General features: G+C 29.6%; 1 protein-coding gene across 1 annotated transcript; it reads right to left on the reverse strand.

Moving 5' to 3' along the window:
* Positions 1-8: 8 nt before the first annotated feature.
* LOC105123481 (serine/threonine-protein kinase CDL1-like) lies at positions 9-3,547 on the reverse strand. Its single transcript, XM_011023098.1, has 6 exons — positions 2,499-3,547; positions 2,152-2,409; positions 1,883-2,064; positions 1,684-1,763; positions 1,446-1,593; positions 9-682 (listed from the first exon to the last, which is right to left on the reverse strand). The coding sequence occupies exons 1-6, from the start codon at positions 3,055-3,057 to the stop codon at positions 338-340; spliced, it is 1,572 nt and encodes a 523-aa protein (XP_011021400.1). The 5' UTR covers positions 3,058-3,547; the 3' UTR covers positions 9-337.
* Positions 3,548-17,135: the final 13,588 nt, after the last annotated feature.

Here is a 17,135-nt window from a genome sequence, read left to right on the forward strand (position 1 = left end):
AAGAAATATAATATAACAAGTCTAACCTTGAAATGAATCTATTACTCTCAGTCTTTACAATCATCAAGGGAAGATTACTAGAAAATCAGCATATTGCTTCCAAGATTATAAAATTAGAAGTTTAGCCTTCAAATAAAATCTATCTTGTTGGCCCATTGAAGCCAAGGGCAGCAGAATGGAAGCTATTTACACACTTCTAAGCAAACTGGTTTTTCCTACTTACAATTTTTACACTCGTTCTGATTCTGATTTCCAGGCTTTTTCTCTTCAGAGAGAGAAAAAAAAAGGCAAGCAAAACCACCAAAGAGAAAAATCAGAAAGTCGAATATACCATGTTTTAACGACAACAAAGGTGATCATCATCCTCAAATTCTGAAACTCCTAACATAGCCAAGGCTAAGTGACTATTCATCTCACTTTTTGTCTGTTGTAGTTGAGGGTAACAATCTATAATCCCAGAAAAATTGGACTTCTTCCTGTTTGAGTAGATTGGTTGTTCTTCACCTCTCAGTATGCCAATAATTTCGTCTATTCCTGGCCTTCGAGATTCTTCATTACTTACACAGGCGGTGGCAGCCTGAATCATCTGGATTATTTGAGTTGTATTTCTCAAAGTGCATTCAAGTCGTGGATCAAGCAACTCCTCAATGGCTCCTTTTCCCTTCTGCAATAGAGGTTTAGCCTGCAAAAGAATGCAGGGTCCATGATGTTCAATTTCACATCCAAGCCAAGCAGATACTATTCATAATAAAAGAACAAATGTCATCATGTTGCGAACAAATGGCCAATATTTATGATAGGCTTGTTTGCTACTTGCCCAAGTCGAAATGATTTTTCATAGTGCAATCAAATCCTACTATGACTGGCCTTGTTTCCAAAGCAAAAGCACGTGGTTTTATTAGAGCTTTAAGGCAAAAATCATAGTAAAATTTAGTAATATGATAGGATCCTTCAAAATAGCAAAACCATGAGAACAAATAGAATCATCCTCTACATGATATTACAACAAATTTGGCAAATTCGTGCATGATTCTGAGATGACAACTGCTTAATATAACCGAGGTCGAAAGTTAACTAGATGGAATTGAAAATGTCAAACGAAAGCCTAGAATTCTAGCCACCAGTATAACAGTTTCTATTGTCAATCGATTTCCCTACAATCTGCAGGGAAAAACTGATGCATAAATTTCATCCTTTTTACAGAACTACAGGATAGAGGTTATATTTGCTCAAAGTTTACTAAGAATTGTGATGTTCGCTGGATGTCTAATTAAAGGATTGACTTCTAATTAGGTATGATCAGAATGTGGCTTGTAGACTATGGCATTGCCTAATAGAACGCCTTATCTCTTCATGGAAAAGCTTATAGAGGGGCCCTTCAATAAAGCATTACAAAGTCAAAGGGACTAACGGAAATTTTAAAGGAAATTAATTCAGTAACCTACCCATAGGACCAAATTCTCTTCCCCCGGTGGCCTTCTTGCTTCAATTGGCTTCCTTCCGGTAATTAGTTCCAGAAGGACCACACCAAAAGCATACACATCCGTCTTATCAGATATTTTCCCATGCTGGAAATACTCAGGAGCCAAGTAGCTGTGCAATAAAGATTTAATCAGAAAATTAGAAAAGAAATATAAATTTGTTGAACCATTAAAAAGACATGTATGGTTTCTTTTCTCATACCCAAATGTCCCCTTGACAGTTTTACAAAGGAAAGGGACTGAAGGTGCAGAAGTCCAAGTAGCTAAACCGAAATCACACAACTGCAAGCAGAATTGTGATTATTGGTCAATAAAAATAGCATGCGTCGACTAAAATTGACTCCGAATACCACAGAACCACTTAAATGAGAGATTGTAAACCATAAAACAAACCCCCTTACCTTTGGGATTTTCTTGGAAGAAAGGAGTATATTTGAGGGTTTAATATCTCTATGAACAACACATCTCTCAGTTCCATTATGCAAATATGCAATTGCTTGTGCAATTCCAAGAGCAACCTTGTATCTCACAGGCCAGGAAAGGCCTGAAGAACCCTTGACTCCTCCCTTTACTTTCTTCTTATCTGCAAATGGGTATTCCATAAATTACTCAAATTCCACCAAATTCAATCAAATTTCAAATTTCCAAATCAAAGAACAAGAAATTATACCGTGCAAATGGCGTTCTAAGCTTCCACCAGATACATATTTGTACACCAAGAACAAACCCTCCTCCGGATCAATACAGAACCCCACAAGAGGCACAATATTTGAGTGGTAAAGAGAACTAGCAATCATTAATTCTCTACAAAATGCTTTTGAAGCCTCTTTATCCTCCTTGTCTAATCTCTTAATTGCCACAGCAGTCCTCAAGAACCCAACTTTACCTCTAAAGACAAAGCTCAAAGCTCCCCTTCCCAAAACTCTACCTACCCATCACAACAAGAACAAATCAAAATCTCAAGCAAGAAACCAACTTCAAGATTCAAAACCAAAAACAAAAGATTTCATTTCTTACCTTTTGAGAAATTATTAGTAGCAGCAAGAATTTCACTATAACTGAATCTGACCAAAGAATTTGCAACTGGAGAGATACTCCTCTCAAGAGACTGAATTCTCCTCCATTTAAGCTCTTTAGCTCTTGTCTCATTCAATCCATTGTCCAAATTCACCATCAACACAGTTGCAGAAGCTGAAGAATTCATGTTCATTGACTCAAGCTCAACTTGAGAGCATAAACTGAACCTGAAAGAAGAGTGAACTGAGTGTGGATCAGCATTTGTTAACTCTGAACCACTACCACAACCACCGGACTCTGCCAGCAGCCATGCCTTGTTGTGTTCTAAACTTCCATTCTTGTTATTACTCTTTTTAATGGTTTCATCACTCTCATTTGGTAAAAAACAGGCCAAGCCAGATTGCCAAAACATTTTTGACAAAAAACCTTTCATTTTCAGCTCATTATCATAGTCAAAGGAATAATCTTTGTCTATGATAGTTGAAGCGGAGAGAGCATCGCAAGTAGAGCTATTTGATGGCTTTTTTGTGTTTCCACAAGTGCCTTGACAGAACCCCATTTTGAACGCAGATCACAATGAATGCACGAGGGCCCAGAAACCAGAAAAAGAGATAATAAAAAAAGTTAAAGTTGATGCCTCCTTTGCTTCAAGGGTGGGGGAGAATTTGCTTTTCTCTATGAGAGCATGAGAGAGAGAGAGAGAGAGAGGAAATAAAGAAGCGGACTTCAATGGTTTATGGTCCTTGTTTGCATAAATAAATGCAATGTATGTATGTATGTATGTATGTATGTATGTATATGTATAGGTGAAGCCGTGAAGGGTTGATTTGTTTAATGGGGATTCGAGTAGAGGGAGAAGGTGGCAATGAAGAAGAGGTGTATGTTCCCTTAAAGCTTATAACCTATAGAAATGAAACGGGTTTTATTGGGGTTCGGATTCAGTTGATGGTATTTTATTATTCAAGGGAAAAATGAGTTGATTACGTAGAGAAACAAGGGATTCTTTCTGATAATGTCAGAGTGGACAAATAGAACCCCCCAATTGCAATTGGGCATGAGCTAAATAAAAAAAGAAAGGGCACCAGCTAAGAAGATGAAGATTGTGGGTTAAAGAAAAAAGAAGAAGAAGAAGATTGTGGGTTAAAGAGTGTTTTTCAGATTGGGTCGTGAAATAAGAACACAAAAGAGATGACGAGGGGGGCAAAGGCTTCTTATATGTAAAAGGTGAGGCCTGTGACTTATGGGGTTTCTTGGGAACGAAAATTCAGACAGGAAAAGAAATTGATTAGGACATGTGTATCATAACAAGGATTGCTTTGTAGTATGGTGACCATCCGAAGGTCTTTTGCCAACCTCCAACAACCTCTCTACGTGTATAGGCAAAACTAGCTATAGCTCGATCCCGAAAACGTGCATGGGTTCAAGCTTTAAGTTCAAGTTTTTTCATGAGAAGCTGAAAGAATTTAAGTTTCAGTTCTAAGTAAACAAAGGAGGCTATCTATATATAACTCATGAATTATCAGAATTCACCTAACTTTGGATAAGAGAAGAAGATTTATTTAACATTCGAAATCGTTATTGTTGACTTATATTGTTTTTATCTTAATAGTAAATATTGATTTAGATGGTAAATGGAATTTGTTTTAAATTTTCTATTTTACCTGTTGGGATTCAAATGGAAAAAAAATTAAAACAACTAAATTTTATGAATATATATTCATCTGTTTAGGAGTGTGGTTATAATTGTTTTTTAAAATTTTTTTATTTTGAAATACATTAAAATAATTTTTTTAGTTTTAAAAAAATATTTTTAAAATCAACTTATCAAAATGATTCAAAATATAAAAAAATTAATATTTAATAAAATAAAATTTAAAAAAAAACATGAGTTGGTTTAAAAAAAATAAATTTTTAAAAAATAAATTTTAAAAAAAAACATGAGTTGATTAACGTTTTCAAATACTCTCTACATCTTACATTATATTTTATATGGACACATGAAAATTGTTAAAAGCTTTTGATTTATATCTAAAGGCCTTAGCTATGCACATCTTAGATGATGGTTTTTCAATTTTTTTCTTATTTTTATTACCTAAAAATTTGTTTGACAATGTGCAAGTTGAATGTATGTTTACTAAAGATTTTAATTTTTTTTTAAATATTTTTTATATTTTTATTAGTTTGATATATTGATGTCAAAAATAAATTTTAAAAAATAAAAAAAATATTTTAATATATTTTTAAATAAAAAACATTTTAAAAAATAATTATTACCATAATAAAATTTAAATATATGCAGAGAAAACCAATCACTCAAAACTTTTCTTCCATTTGGAAAGGTGGTTAATTCTTACCGTGGATGTACATTTTTATGAGTATTAGGTCAAACATACTATGGGTAAGATTTTTATAATTATTAGGTTTAACATACTGTGGGTAACATTTTTGTAAGCACTCTTTTTTCCATGCTTTTATATTTTTTTAATTAATGGTTAATAAATCACAAATAGCAAGGAAAAAAAAAACATTTATGAAGAGCATCTCTCAATTTCTTATATGAGATAGGGCTTGCTTCCAAGCAATGGAAAAATAGTTTTAACTTCTCAGTAATTATAAGCATCTCATGATTCGAAATTAAGCAAAATTTTAAAAGGCGTGTCCCTTTTTTCGCATTTTATTAACTTTATAAAAGCTAACTTTGCTTTGCCTTTGTATATTTGCTTGGCCTTTGTATATTAATTTAGGATTTAAATCAGCTCGAATTTAAAATTAAAAAATAATAATAATTTAATTTGATATAATCAATTAAAATGATTAAGTATCAATTCACTCAACTCAGTTAAAATTAATTTAATTTTTTTATAAAAAATAAATAATATTATTTTAATTAATTTAAAAGTTATCATAAAAAAAAAAAGAGGTTATGTTCAATAAGTTTGATTTGATTTTCTAGAAAATGGAAATTTTGGTATTTATGTCACGATGACGATGTTATAATGGTATGTTTTTTTTTATCTATTTCAGTACCTTTGCCTTTTATATCAAATCTTCCTTAGTTTCTGTCCAAAGATTTTGGGAATAGAACTACTTGCATATTTATCTTTGACAAATTCTAAGACAGGGTTCTTACAATTTGATTGATTTGATGATGAAACCTTACCTACGTACCCTCATCGATTCAATTGGTAGAAAATCCCTTCCAAAAATCATGTTTTTTGAAGAAAGAAAAAGAAAGAAAAGGAAATTCAATAAAAAGGTATGGGAAAAATAATAGAAAGAAAGTTTTGGTAATTAATAGATTCAGAATTAAAGAAACGATCAAATTTGTTCTCTAATTGAATATATATATATATATATATATATATATAGATTAAATTATTTTCCTTAAATGAATTTATATCATACAAGATGTATTTATATTTGACTAAAGTTACTTTCTATTAATATTGTCATATATTTTTAAATATTGCTTATTAAGTACTTATTAATGGTAAATACTTATTAACGGTTAAATATTGCTTATTAAGTACTTATTAACTGTAAATCTGAATATTTGGCAGGCAGATTCTTTGATGAAAGTCAACTCAATACATAACAATCTGGTTAGAATTACCTAAGAAGGGAAACAATTTGTTAAAAATATGAGTAAATGGAGAAACTCTTTAAAAAATATATATATTTCTTAATGAAAGAAATGATATTAAAGAGGTGAAAATGTTGGGATGTTTATAAATTTCGGTAAAAAAAAAATCACAAAAAATAACGTAATTATTACAGTGTTTTCATTTAATATTTTTTTTTCATATACTGGAAAAACAAAAGGAGAGTACTGGAATTCAAACTAGCAATAGACCTTATTTATGGATAACATAATTGATTTGGTATTTATTTTATGGTGACGGTGATAATTTAAAATTTTTTATTTAAAAATATATTAAAATAAAAAAATTATTTTTAAAATCAATATATAATTCAAAAATATTAAAAAAATTCAAAATTTAGGAATGTGGTGCCCAAACACACCCCTTGTCCAGGTATTTTTCACAAAATTCCTAACTGATCTGGTACCACTGATGCAGTCTGATCAAATTATTCATCAGGCGATCTACAGTTCTGTCAGGAGGAAGATGCCGTAATAAAAAATCTCCCAGGTCAGGCCCTTCTCAAATTGAAATTAAATATTATGGTTTATGAATTAAGTTCACGATGAGACTAAATCAGATAGCATTGTTTCGAAGGACTTGAATCCGGCTCTTCTTTTTTTTTTTTTTTTCCTTATAGAAGATGCCATAATAGCCATGCATCTTGAAATAATGCAAATCTGCATCTTGCAATTGTTTCTGACACAATCAAGTGAAACTGCGTAATTTTACCCAATGTTTCAAAATCTAGACCAGCCGACGGGTCAATTACGGGTCAACTAGGGATCCACACCGGTTTAGGTTGAAGAATAATAAAATATATATATATATATATAGTTAATTCAAGTTGATGTAGTACTTTTATAAATTTTGGTAATATCAAAACTCGATTATCAATTCATTAATATTATGTTATTTTAATTTCTTAAAATTATTTTTTTATAAGAATCAATCCTCTTGATATATAATTTAAACGAATGAACTCCCTAATTAGATTTTAAAACAATATTTATATTTTTGTTGGCGTTCTCCTGGAAGAGTGCTCTTTGAAAGGAAATTATCCACCGATTTCTATTATCTTTGCAACTCTGAATAAATTTTAATATTCTATTTAATTGCAACTGCTTGATTTTCTTGCAAATCGATTGGAGAATTGTTCCAACCAGGAACAGCTGCATGTCTGCTCTTGCATGCAAGAGTTAATATTTATTGGCAAAGGGGTTGATAGAACTCATAGCAGGAGAGGGAATATCCTCCAACCGAGTACCAACCAGATGTTTCCCTTTCAAAATATTTCCTACACAGCATCGACACCTTGCTATGCAGATTAGGTGTATGTCGACAACTCATAACAAAGAGGTTGCCACCTTGCTATACAAATTAGGTTATCCATGGAGAGCCATTTGTGGAGGCTTGGGTGATGGCCGGACCTTCCTGTAGCGGTACTAGTCATCATTTTAATGAATTTTTACTAGAAAATGCGTTTAGGAATTTAGGTTACTATTAGAAAATTGATAAATAAAAATAGATACATTGATAGAGTATTTTTATAGATATATCATAGTAAATATATCATTATTGTATTCATTGATAAATACCAATATAAATATTTTATTGGTATATACCGATAAAATTACAACTGAAAAGAAAAGAAAAAAAAGTCAATAAAAACGATATCGTGTTATTTTTACAAATATAATTACTAATAAATTTAAATTTATCAAATAAATTTAAATTTATCAGATAAATTTATTAGTAAATTCATCTGTAATATTTAATTTGTGACATGACGAGCAACAATCCTTTCTTTCCCTTTTATTTCTTATTCTTCCTTCATTTTTCTTTGCAACTAACAGCACACACACACCCCCCAACACACACACACACACAAAATTATTACAAATCAACCTTCAACTATAAATTTGACTATCTTAATACTCAGTTTTTATGTTCTTATTCAAATTTTATTAAGAATTCCTTGTTTTAAGTAAGCAAAACTATAGATTTTTAATTTAAATTTTATTTTAAAATGTTAATTTTTATTGTATATTTTTGTTGTATAAATATATAATTTGTACATGCTAGGGTATGTTTGAGAATTTATAAATATTTTTATTCAAATTTAAATAAATTTATTATTTTTTATAAATATATTTAACTAACAACAATGTATGCTACACTTTTTGGATGCAAACCAAGTCCGATGGAAGTTTTTGTAGAAATACATATGCAAATTAATGACCACCAAAAAACAATGTAACAACTAGTGGATATACAAGCTCAGCCTTTTGTTTTCAACTATTTTTTCTTGAATTATTATTTTTTTGAATTTGTTGACTTCTTTTTTTTTTTCAAGATACATGTAACTCTAGATTGAAAGAGAGATATAATGATGATCCATCGAACTATCCGAATCTGGATCTGTGTTTTTATAGTTTGAGGCATGATCGTTTAGTGGACTCAATAAAAATCAGGCATACAATATCTCTAACACTATAGTTGAGAAATTGCATATTCAATCATTGGATGCTCACAATCGTTTCCGAGCACTCAAATTCTAGAATTCTAGGTAATTTTAGGCTAGCAAGTTAAAGATTAGATGACTCATCTTACTACTAATTATAAACGACTCATTGTTAAGACGGTCAAACTCTGCTGATTGGTAAAGAAAATGAGATATCAGATGGGTGGTATATGTGCTCCTTCTTATTTGCCTCGCAATCCAGGCAAAGACCCTCCTTCTCGCTCTCTTCCTCCAACACCTCCATTCTAGATTTATTATATTTAAACTTATAAATGTTTAAATTTATAATAAATATTTGGATTTTATATTCATTTAACTTTTATTAATTATTTTCTATTTCTATTTAATAGATTTTTAAAAATATATAAATTTTTTAAATTATTACTGACGAGTTTACTGATGGAATTAGTCCATCAATATATTTTAAAGAGTCAGAAAAGGATTTTTGCAAATGATATTTCCACTATTTGCTCACCAACAAAATAATAAATGGTATGTTTAACTATTATATGTCAAATTCACTGACAGACATACGGACAGGTGAAAAAAATCACTGTTGAAATGACATATGCTTTTTTTATCAGTGATATGTTATATCTATCGATGAAAATGTCGACAGAATAAAAAGGATAAATTACTTTTTTGCACACTTTTTTCCATCAATAAATTTATCTGCAAAATTATTATCGATGGACCACAAATCACCGATGAGAGTTTATCTAACAAATTATTTTTGTCCATGAACTTATTGGTATTAGTGACAGTAAATATAAATACTAATAAAAAAATTTATCATTAAATCTAAAATTTTAGTAGTTGGTCAGCATGATAAAAGAGTGAGTCAGCATGATATAAGAAGAGATAATGGATGTTATCATTAAGGTGTTCCCAATATGGTAGTTGAAACTTGTCAATCTCCAAATACTTAAGCAACTAGATTTTTAAAAATGTTTAAAGTTGCAAATCAATCTTTGGGAAGGGGTGTGCAAAGCATTTGAAGCTTAAGCATTTGATGCTACAACACAAATCAAGAGTGTGATAGGATTAGGAGAAAGAGGCTCGACAGAAAAAAACAAAACAAAACAAAAAAGGTGACCATTATTTAAACAAGATAGAATTTAAGCCAAGCCTAATTAGCCTAGCTTGATTATTAAGATTTTTTAACATGATAAAGGATCTCCACGAGAATTATTTTACCAGAACAAGCTGAAGCTGAGCCTCAGCCTAACTTGGTGGAAGAATCAATGATACAAAGGCGACCCAACTTGTCTCCTCACCGAAGAGAATTGGGATGCGATGCCATTTGGGACCCAAGCATTGGATTTTTTACTAGGCTGGCAGTGATGCTGGAAATGGTAGAATTCAGGTAATGGTCACTTTTGACTGGTCCGAAATAAGGTTATCCAGTTCGATAATTATGATTTTGGTCGTGCACGTGTGTACCCGGTGCCTGATTAGGACCTACCAAAGAGATTGGGAGGTGATTAATTAGAATTTGTGAGTTTGTTTACAATCATTCTGATCCTTTTGTGAGGCAAAAATCCATGATGCATGGCACTCTTTCAATGCTCAAGTACAGACAGATTGGGCATAACGTGTGTAGAGTTGCTTTAAGTTTGATGATTTTTGTTCTTTTTATATAGTCAGGAACACATTAAAAAGCATGCCATAAAGATGAGTTTATTTTAGCGACTAATTAGGGAAACCCTCTAAAGCTTAGTTTTCATTTTCATCCCAAGATTTTATTTTGACTCCTTTTAGAATACATCAAATTCTAAGGACTTTATTTCTTAGAGAAAGTTCGACTTTTCTTGGATTTAGAGTGTGTGATTTATAGTTTTAAGATAAAAAATAATATAGATAATAAAAATATATAAGACATAAATCCATATACTTATTTTTTGAAAGTACAAAAATTTATTCAAAAACAATTTCACTTGTTTTATTAAGTATAAAGATGAAAGGTGCAGGGGAAATATTGTTTCTTTCTCAATGTTGTTTTTTTTCTTTTCATCTTAACTTTTTTTTTTCATTTGGTTATTAATTTTTTTCAATTTAGTTCTTATATGACATGTTTATAGGGATTTATAGTTAATAATTTATTTTAATTTATTTTTTATATAGTTATCGTAATATCAAGAAAATATCCTAGCATTGGGTTGATGTTAGAAAAATATCTTAGTATTACAATATCGTTTATTTTAAAAAAAAATTAATCAAATAAAAAATAATTTAAAAAAACTATATTATTAAACTTTGTAGAGTTCATGACTCAGTTTGTAAGTTTGGCGAGGTAATCTTGGTTATCACAGTTCGCAGGTTTAGTGGTGGTTTTTCTGTTTACTAATTGAACTTGATTATATGATTGTCTATCTTTCTCTTTATTATATAGTTAAAAAACAATTTTTTAAAAAAAAACAAGTTATTAAATTTTAGAAAATCCATGGACCTATTGATGGGTTTAGCAATTTTAACTTTTTTCTTATTTTTTTTATTTCACTCTTTATTAGTGAGTTGATTGAAAATTAAATTTCATAATTCTTTTTATTTTTTTTATAAGGTTATTATAATTTTAAGAGAAGTCTCAATATTGATTTGATGCTTAATTTTGCAATCATTAATTTTTGTTATTATATAGTTAAATAAAAAACAGTTTAAAAAAACAAGTTATTAATCTCATTAAAGTGTATTACCTCATTTGCAAGTTTAACATGTTGACTCGGGTTATTCGCTTAACAGGTTTAGCAAGTTTATCTAATTCTTCTTCAATATTGGATTGGTTAGGAAATGAATTATATGATTTATTTTTTTCTACTTTCTACATATTTATTACAATCTCAAATAAACATCTTTTTTAGAGTTGGTGCTTGATTTTGCAAGTATCTGATTTTATCGTAAAATTAAATAAAAATAATTTATAAAAACATCAAAGTTATTTAATTCATTAAAGTCTGTGACCTAAATTCTAAGGTGATTAAGGTCAATCCAATTTGATATTGTCTTAATATTAAAAAAACATTATTGTATTAAAAGTTTTTTAAAAAAAATATATCATATTTTTATTATACTTCTAAGTTTTTTTAGGCTTATTAAATTAAATAATTCACTTTGAATCATCTTACATACAGTTTAATTTGAAACTTGAGTTAGTTAAAGAATCAAATTAATAAATTTCAAGATCAAATTACTTGATTAGATTTAATAATACTACCAAAAAAATATTCATACTCTTAATATTTTTTTTGTTTAGAAAAATAACAGTCTTAATGTAATATATGCAATATTACATGTATAAAAAAAAAAATGATGAGTTGACAAACTTAGGAGGCATCCTATATTTTTAATTTATTAACTTTTAAATTGATTTTGTCTGCAGCACCATAACGACAACAATTTCCGACATTGATCACTTATAATTCATTGACGTCTTTGACCACAATCATTATGTCATCGAACTGTTTGAGGCCCACCTCGAGAATCAATTAATTGATTGAAATTGGGTTGAAAAGACATGATATTATCCATAATAATTTCATGGATTCCAGCTAGGGTTCATTGAACGTGACGTTGAAAAGAGATGATGCCGAGGACATTACTACATAAGAGAAGAAAGCATGACCGGTTCTTAATTTGATCCCAAAGCCAGAGGCCAAAAAGCATGACCAGATACCAAGTGAGGTTCTGGTCTAGCAGTGAGAGGGGCTTGTTCCTTTGCTTCGTATCTGGATTCGAATCTTACTATACATGTCTGTCACTTCCGCGGTGCCTTACCTGCTCACTGGACTTGCAGGATGTTCAGTGGGCCGTGGGGATTAGTCGTGGTGCGCGTAAGCTGACCCGGACACCCCATATAAATAAAAAAAAAGATGAATATTGTAATGTTTACCTTACAAAGAATATCTTAAAATAATTAGATATTATTTATTTAGTTTAGTTTAGTTTATATTGAGTACTAAAATTAATAATAATATAATAATTTTAGCTATAAAACTTGGATCTACCTTACAAGTTTCTCTGGATCTGCCCAACCTAAAGCTTGGATCAATCTATCTGAGTTTAAGATAAGATAGAGAAAGAATTGACTCAGCCTAATTTGTTCAAAAATCTAAGTTAATCCATGATTAAGTCAATTCATGGTAAAACATAGACCACAAATTTATTGATTTTTTTAAAAAAAATATTATTAAAATAATATCATTTTAATCATTTTAAAAAGAATTAAATTAACTCAGGTTAAATGTTGACCTAAATTAACACTTATTCCTCGAGCAATATCTTAGAATAAGTTTTAGAACTATAATAATAATTATCTTTTGTTTATATTTTTTGTTGGATAATATTTTTGAAATTAAAAAAATTACAATAATATTTTAAAAATAAAAAATATTATCTTTAAAAATATATCTCTTGCCTATCTTATATTTTAGAAGCCCAAGAATTTACTTTAAATTTTCCAAGCAAATACATATTTTTTTTATATATTTTTATCTTTTTAACTAAATATATTATTATTTTTAATGTTTTTATCTCTCTCTTTCTTGTATCACGTGATAATAAACATATACTAAAGTATTGCTGCCAATGACATTCTTACCAACAAAGTTGACTCTTGTTTTTATCTGAAATGTCATTATTATTCCTATAAATAATTCAATATTTGATGTCAGTTATTAAAGTCGAGCAATTAACCTTAAAAGATAATAACATCAACACTTCCCTATTAGAACACAAGTAATTTATTAAATTTATTATTTTATTTATTTATTACTTATTTGAGATTGTGATAATAATTATAATTTAAAATATTTTTTATTTAAAAATATATTAAATTGATATTTTTATTTAAAAAAATTATTTTTGATATTAATACATCAAAATTAGACAATTTAAAAATATTAAAAAAAAATCAAAATTTGTGGGAATGCGGTACCCAAACACACCCCTAGTCTAGGTATTTTTCACAAAATTCCTAACTGATCTGGTACTACTGATGCAGTATGATCAAACTATTCATCAGGCGATCTACACTTTTTGTCAGGAGGAAGATGCCATAATAGCCATGCATCTTGAAATAATGCAAATCTGCATCTTGCAATTGTTTCTGACACAATCAAGTGAAACTGCGCAATTTTACCCAATGTTTCAAAATCTAGACCAGCCGGCGGGTCAACTACAGGTCCACACCTTAACCGGTTTAAGTTGAAAAATAATAATAATAAAAAAATAATTAATCCAGGTTTATCTAGTAACTTTATTAATCAAGTTTTGATAATATCAAAACTCGAGTATTGATCTATTGATTTTTTAAAAAAAATTAATTATGTTATTTTAATTTTTTAAAATTATTTCTTTTATAAGAATCAATCCTTTCGATATATAATTTAAATAAATAAATTTTTTAATCAGTTTTTAAAACTATATTTTTACCTTGATGTTTTTGGTGGTGTTCTCCTAGGAAGAGTGCTCTTTGAAAGGAGATTATCCACCGATTTCTATTATCTTTGCAACTCTGAATAAATTTTAATATTCTATTTAATTGCAACTGCTTGATTTTCTTGCAAATCGATTGGAGAATTGTTCCAACCAGGAACAGCTGCATGTCTGCTCTTGCATGCAAGAGTTAATATTTATTGGCAAAGGGGTTGATAGAACTCATAGCAGGAGAGGGAATATCCTCCAACCGAGTACCAACCAGATGTTTCCCTTTCAAAATATTTCCTACACAGCAGCGACACCTTGCTATGCAGATTAGGTGTATATCGACAACTAATAACAAAGAGGTTCCACCTTGCTCGCGAGGTTCTAGCCCCACGGTGGGAGGGGCTTGTCCCCTTTTTATGTACCTGGGTTCGAGTCTTACCACGCATGCCTGTCACCCCCGTGGTGTTTTACCTGCTCACTGAACTTGCAGGATATTCAGTGGACCGTGAGGATTAGTCGTGATATGCGTAAGCTGACCCGAACACCCCACATAAATAAATAAATAAATAAAAAGGAGGTTCCCACCTTGCTATACAAATTAGGTTATCCATGGAGAGCCATTTGTCGAGACTTGGGTGATGGCTGGACCTACCTGTAGCGGGACTAGTCATCATTTTAATGAAATTTTGCTAGAAAATATGTTTAGGAATTTGGGTTACTATTAGAAAATTGATAAATAAAAATAGATATATTGATTGAATATTTCTATAGATATATCACAGTGAATATACCATTGTTGTATTCATCAATAAATACCAATAAAAATATTTTATCAGTATATACTGATAAAATTACAACTGAAAAAAAAAGTCAATAAAAACGATATTGTATTATTTTTACAAACAAAATTATTAATAGATTTAAATTCATTAATTAAATTTATCAATAAATCGTCTGTAATATTTAATTGTTGACATGACAAGCAACAATCCTTTCTTTTCCTTTTATTTCTTATTCTTCCTCTATTTTTCTTTGCAACTAACAGCACACACCCCTCCCCCCACACACAAAAAAAATATATTACAAATCAACTTCTAATTACAAGTTTGACTATCTTAACACTCAGTTTTTATATTCTTATTCAAATTTTATTGAGGATTTCTCGCTTTAAGTAAGCAAAACTATAAATTTTTAATTTAATCTTAATTTTAAAATGTTAATTTTTATTGCATATTTTTGTGGTAAATTTGTTATATAAATATATAATTTGTACATGCTAGAGTATGTTTGAGATTTTATAAATATTTTTATTCAAATTTAAATAAATTTATTGATTTTTATAAATATATTTAACTAACAACAATGCATGCCACACTTCTTGGATGCAAACCAAGCTTGATGGAGGTTTTGTAGAAATGCATGTGCGTATTAATGACCACCAAAAAAAGATGTAACAACTAGTGGATATCCAAGCTTAGTTGTTTGTATGTTGTTTTCAACTATTTGTTCTTAAATTATTATTTTTTAGAATTTGTTGATTTTTTTTTCAAGATACATATAACACTCGATTGGAAAAGAGATATAATAATGATCCATCGACTTATCCGAATCTCGATTTGTATTTTTATTGTTTGAGGCATGATTGTCTAGCGGACTCAATAAAAATCGGGTATACAGTCTTTGTAACACTATAATCGAGGACTTGCATATTCAATCATTGGATGCTCACAATCGTTTCCGAGCACTCAAATTCTAGAATTCTAGGTAATTTTAGGCTAGCAAGTTAAAGATTAGACTACTCATCTTACTACTAATTATAAACAACTCATTGTTAAGACGGTCAAACTCTGTCGATTGGTCAAGAAAACGAGATATCAGATGGGTGGAACATGTGCTCCTTCTTATTCACCCCGCAATCTAGGTGAAGACCTGCTTTCTCGCTCTCTTCCTCCAACACCTCTATTCTAGATTTATTATATTTGAATTTATAAATGTTTAAATTTATAATAAATATTTGAATTTTATATTCATTTAATTATTTTATATTTCTATTTAATAGATTTTTAAAAATATATAAATTTTTTAAATTATTACTGATGAGTTTACTGAGGACTTAGTCCATTGATATATTTTAAAGAGTCAGAAAAAGATTTTTGCAAATGATATTTCCACTATTTGCTCACCAACAAAATAATAAATGGTATGTTTGACTATTATATATCAAATTCACTGATAAACATATGATAAACATATAGATAGGTGAAAAAAATCACCAATGAAATAACATACTATTTTTTTATCAGTGATATGTTATATCCATCGATGAAAGTGTTAACAGAATAAAAAGGATAAATTACTTTTTTGCACGTATTTTCCATCAATAAATCTATCTATAAAATTACTATTGATAGACTATAAATCACTGATAAGAGTTTATCTAACAAATTACTTTTGTCCATAAACTTGTTGGTAAGTTTTTTATTGATAGACTATAAATATAAATACCAATAAAAAATTTTATCGTTAAATCTAAAATTTCAGTAGTTGATTAGCATGATATAAGAGTGAGTCAGCATGATATAAGAAGAGATAATGGATGTTATCATTAAGGTGTTCCCAATATGGTAGTTGAAACTTGTCAATCTCCAAATACTTAAGCAACTAGATTTTTAAAAATGTTTAAAGTTGCAAATCAATCTTTGGGAAGGGGTGTGCAAAGCATTTGAAGCTTAAGCATTTTGATGCTACAACACAAATCAAGAGTGTGATAGGATTAGGAGAAAGAGGCTCGACAGAAAAAAACAAAACAAAACAAAAAAGGTGACCATTATTTAAACAAGATAGAATTTAAGCCAAGCCTAATTAGCCTAGCTTGATTATTAAGATTTTTTAACATGATAAAGGATCTCCACGAGAATTATTTTACCAGAACAAGCTGAAGCTGAGCCTCAGCCTAACTTGGTGGTAGAATCAATGATACAAAGGGGACCCAACTTGTCTCCTCACCGGAGAGAATTGGGATGCGATGCCATTTGGGACCCAAGCATTGGA

This window comes from Populus euphratica, unplaced genomic scaffold (assembly GCF_000495115.2).
Source record: "Populus euphratica unplaced genomic scaffold, PopEup_1.0 scaffold10.1, whole genome shotgun sequence".
In the NCBI taxonomy this organism is placed as follows: Eukaryota; Viridiplantae; Streptophyta; class Magnoliopsida; order Malpighiales; family Salicaceae; genus Populus; species Populus euphratica.

Bases quoted from the DNA above. Each gene is read 5' to 3' on its own strand.
- LOC105123481 (XM_011023098.1), bottom strand. From the start codon at position 3,057: ATGGGGTTCTGTCAAGGCACTTGTGGAAACACAAAAAAGCCATCAAAT. The intron at 2,410-2,498 runs GTAAGAAATGAA...TGTGATGGGTAG, and splicing joins TACTAATAATTTCTCAAAAG to GTAGAGTTTTGGGAAGGGGA. The intron at 2,065-2,151 runs GTATAATTTCTT...ACCCATTTGCAG, and splicing joins CTTAGAACGCCATTTGCACG to ATAAGAAGAAAGTAAAGGGA.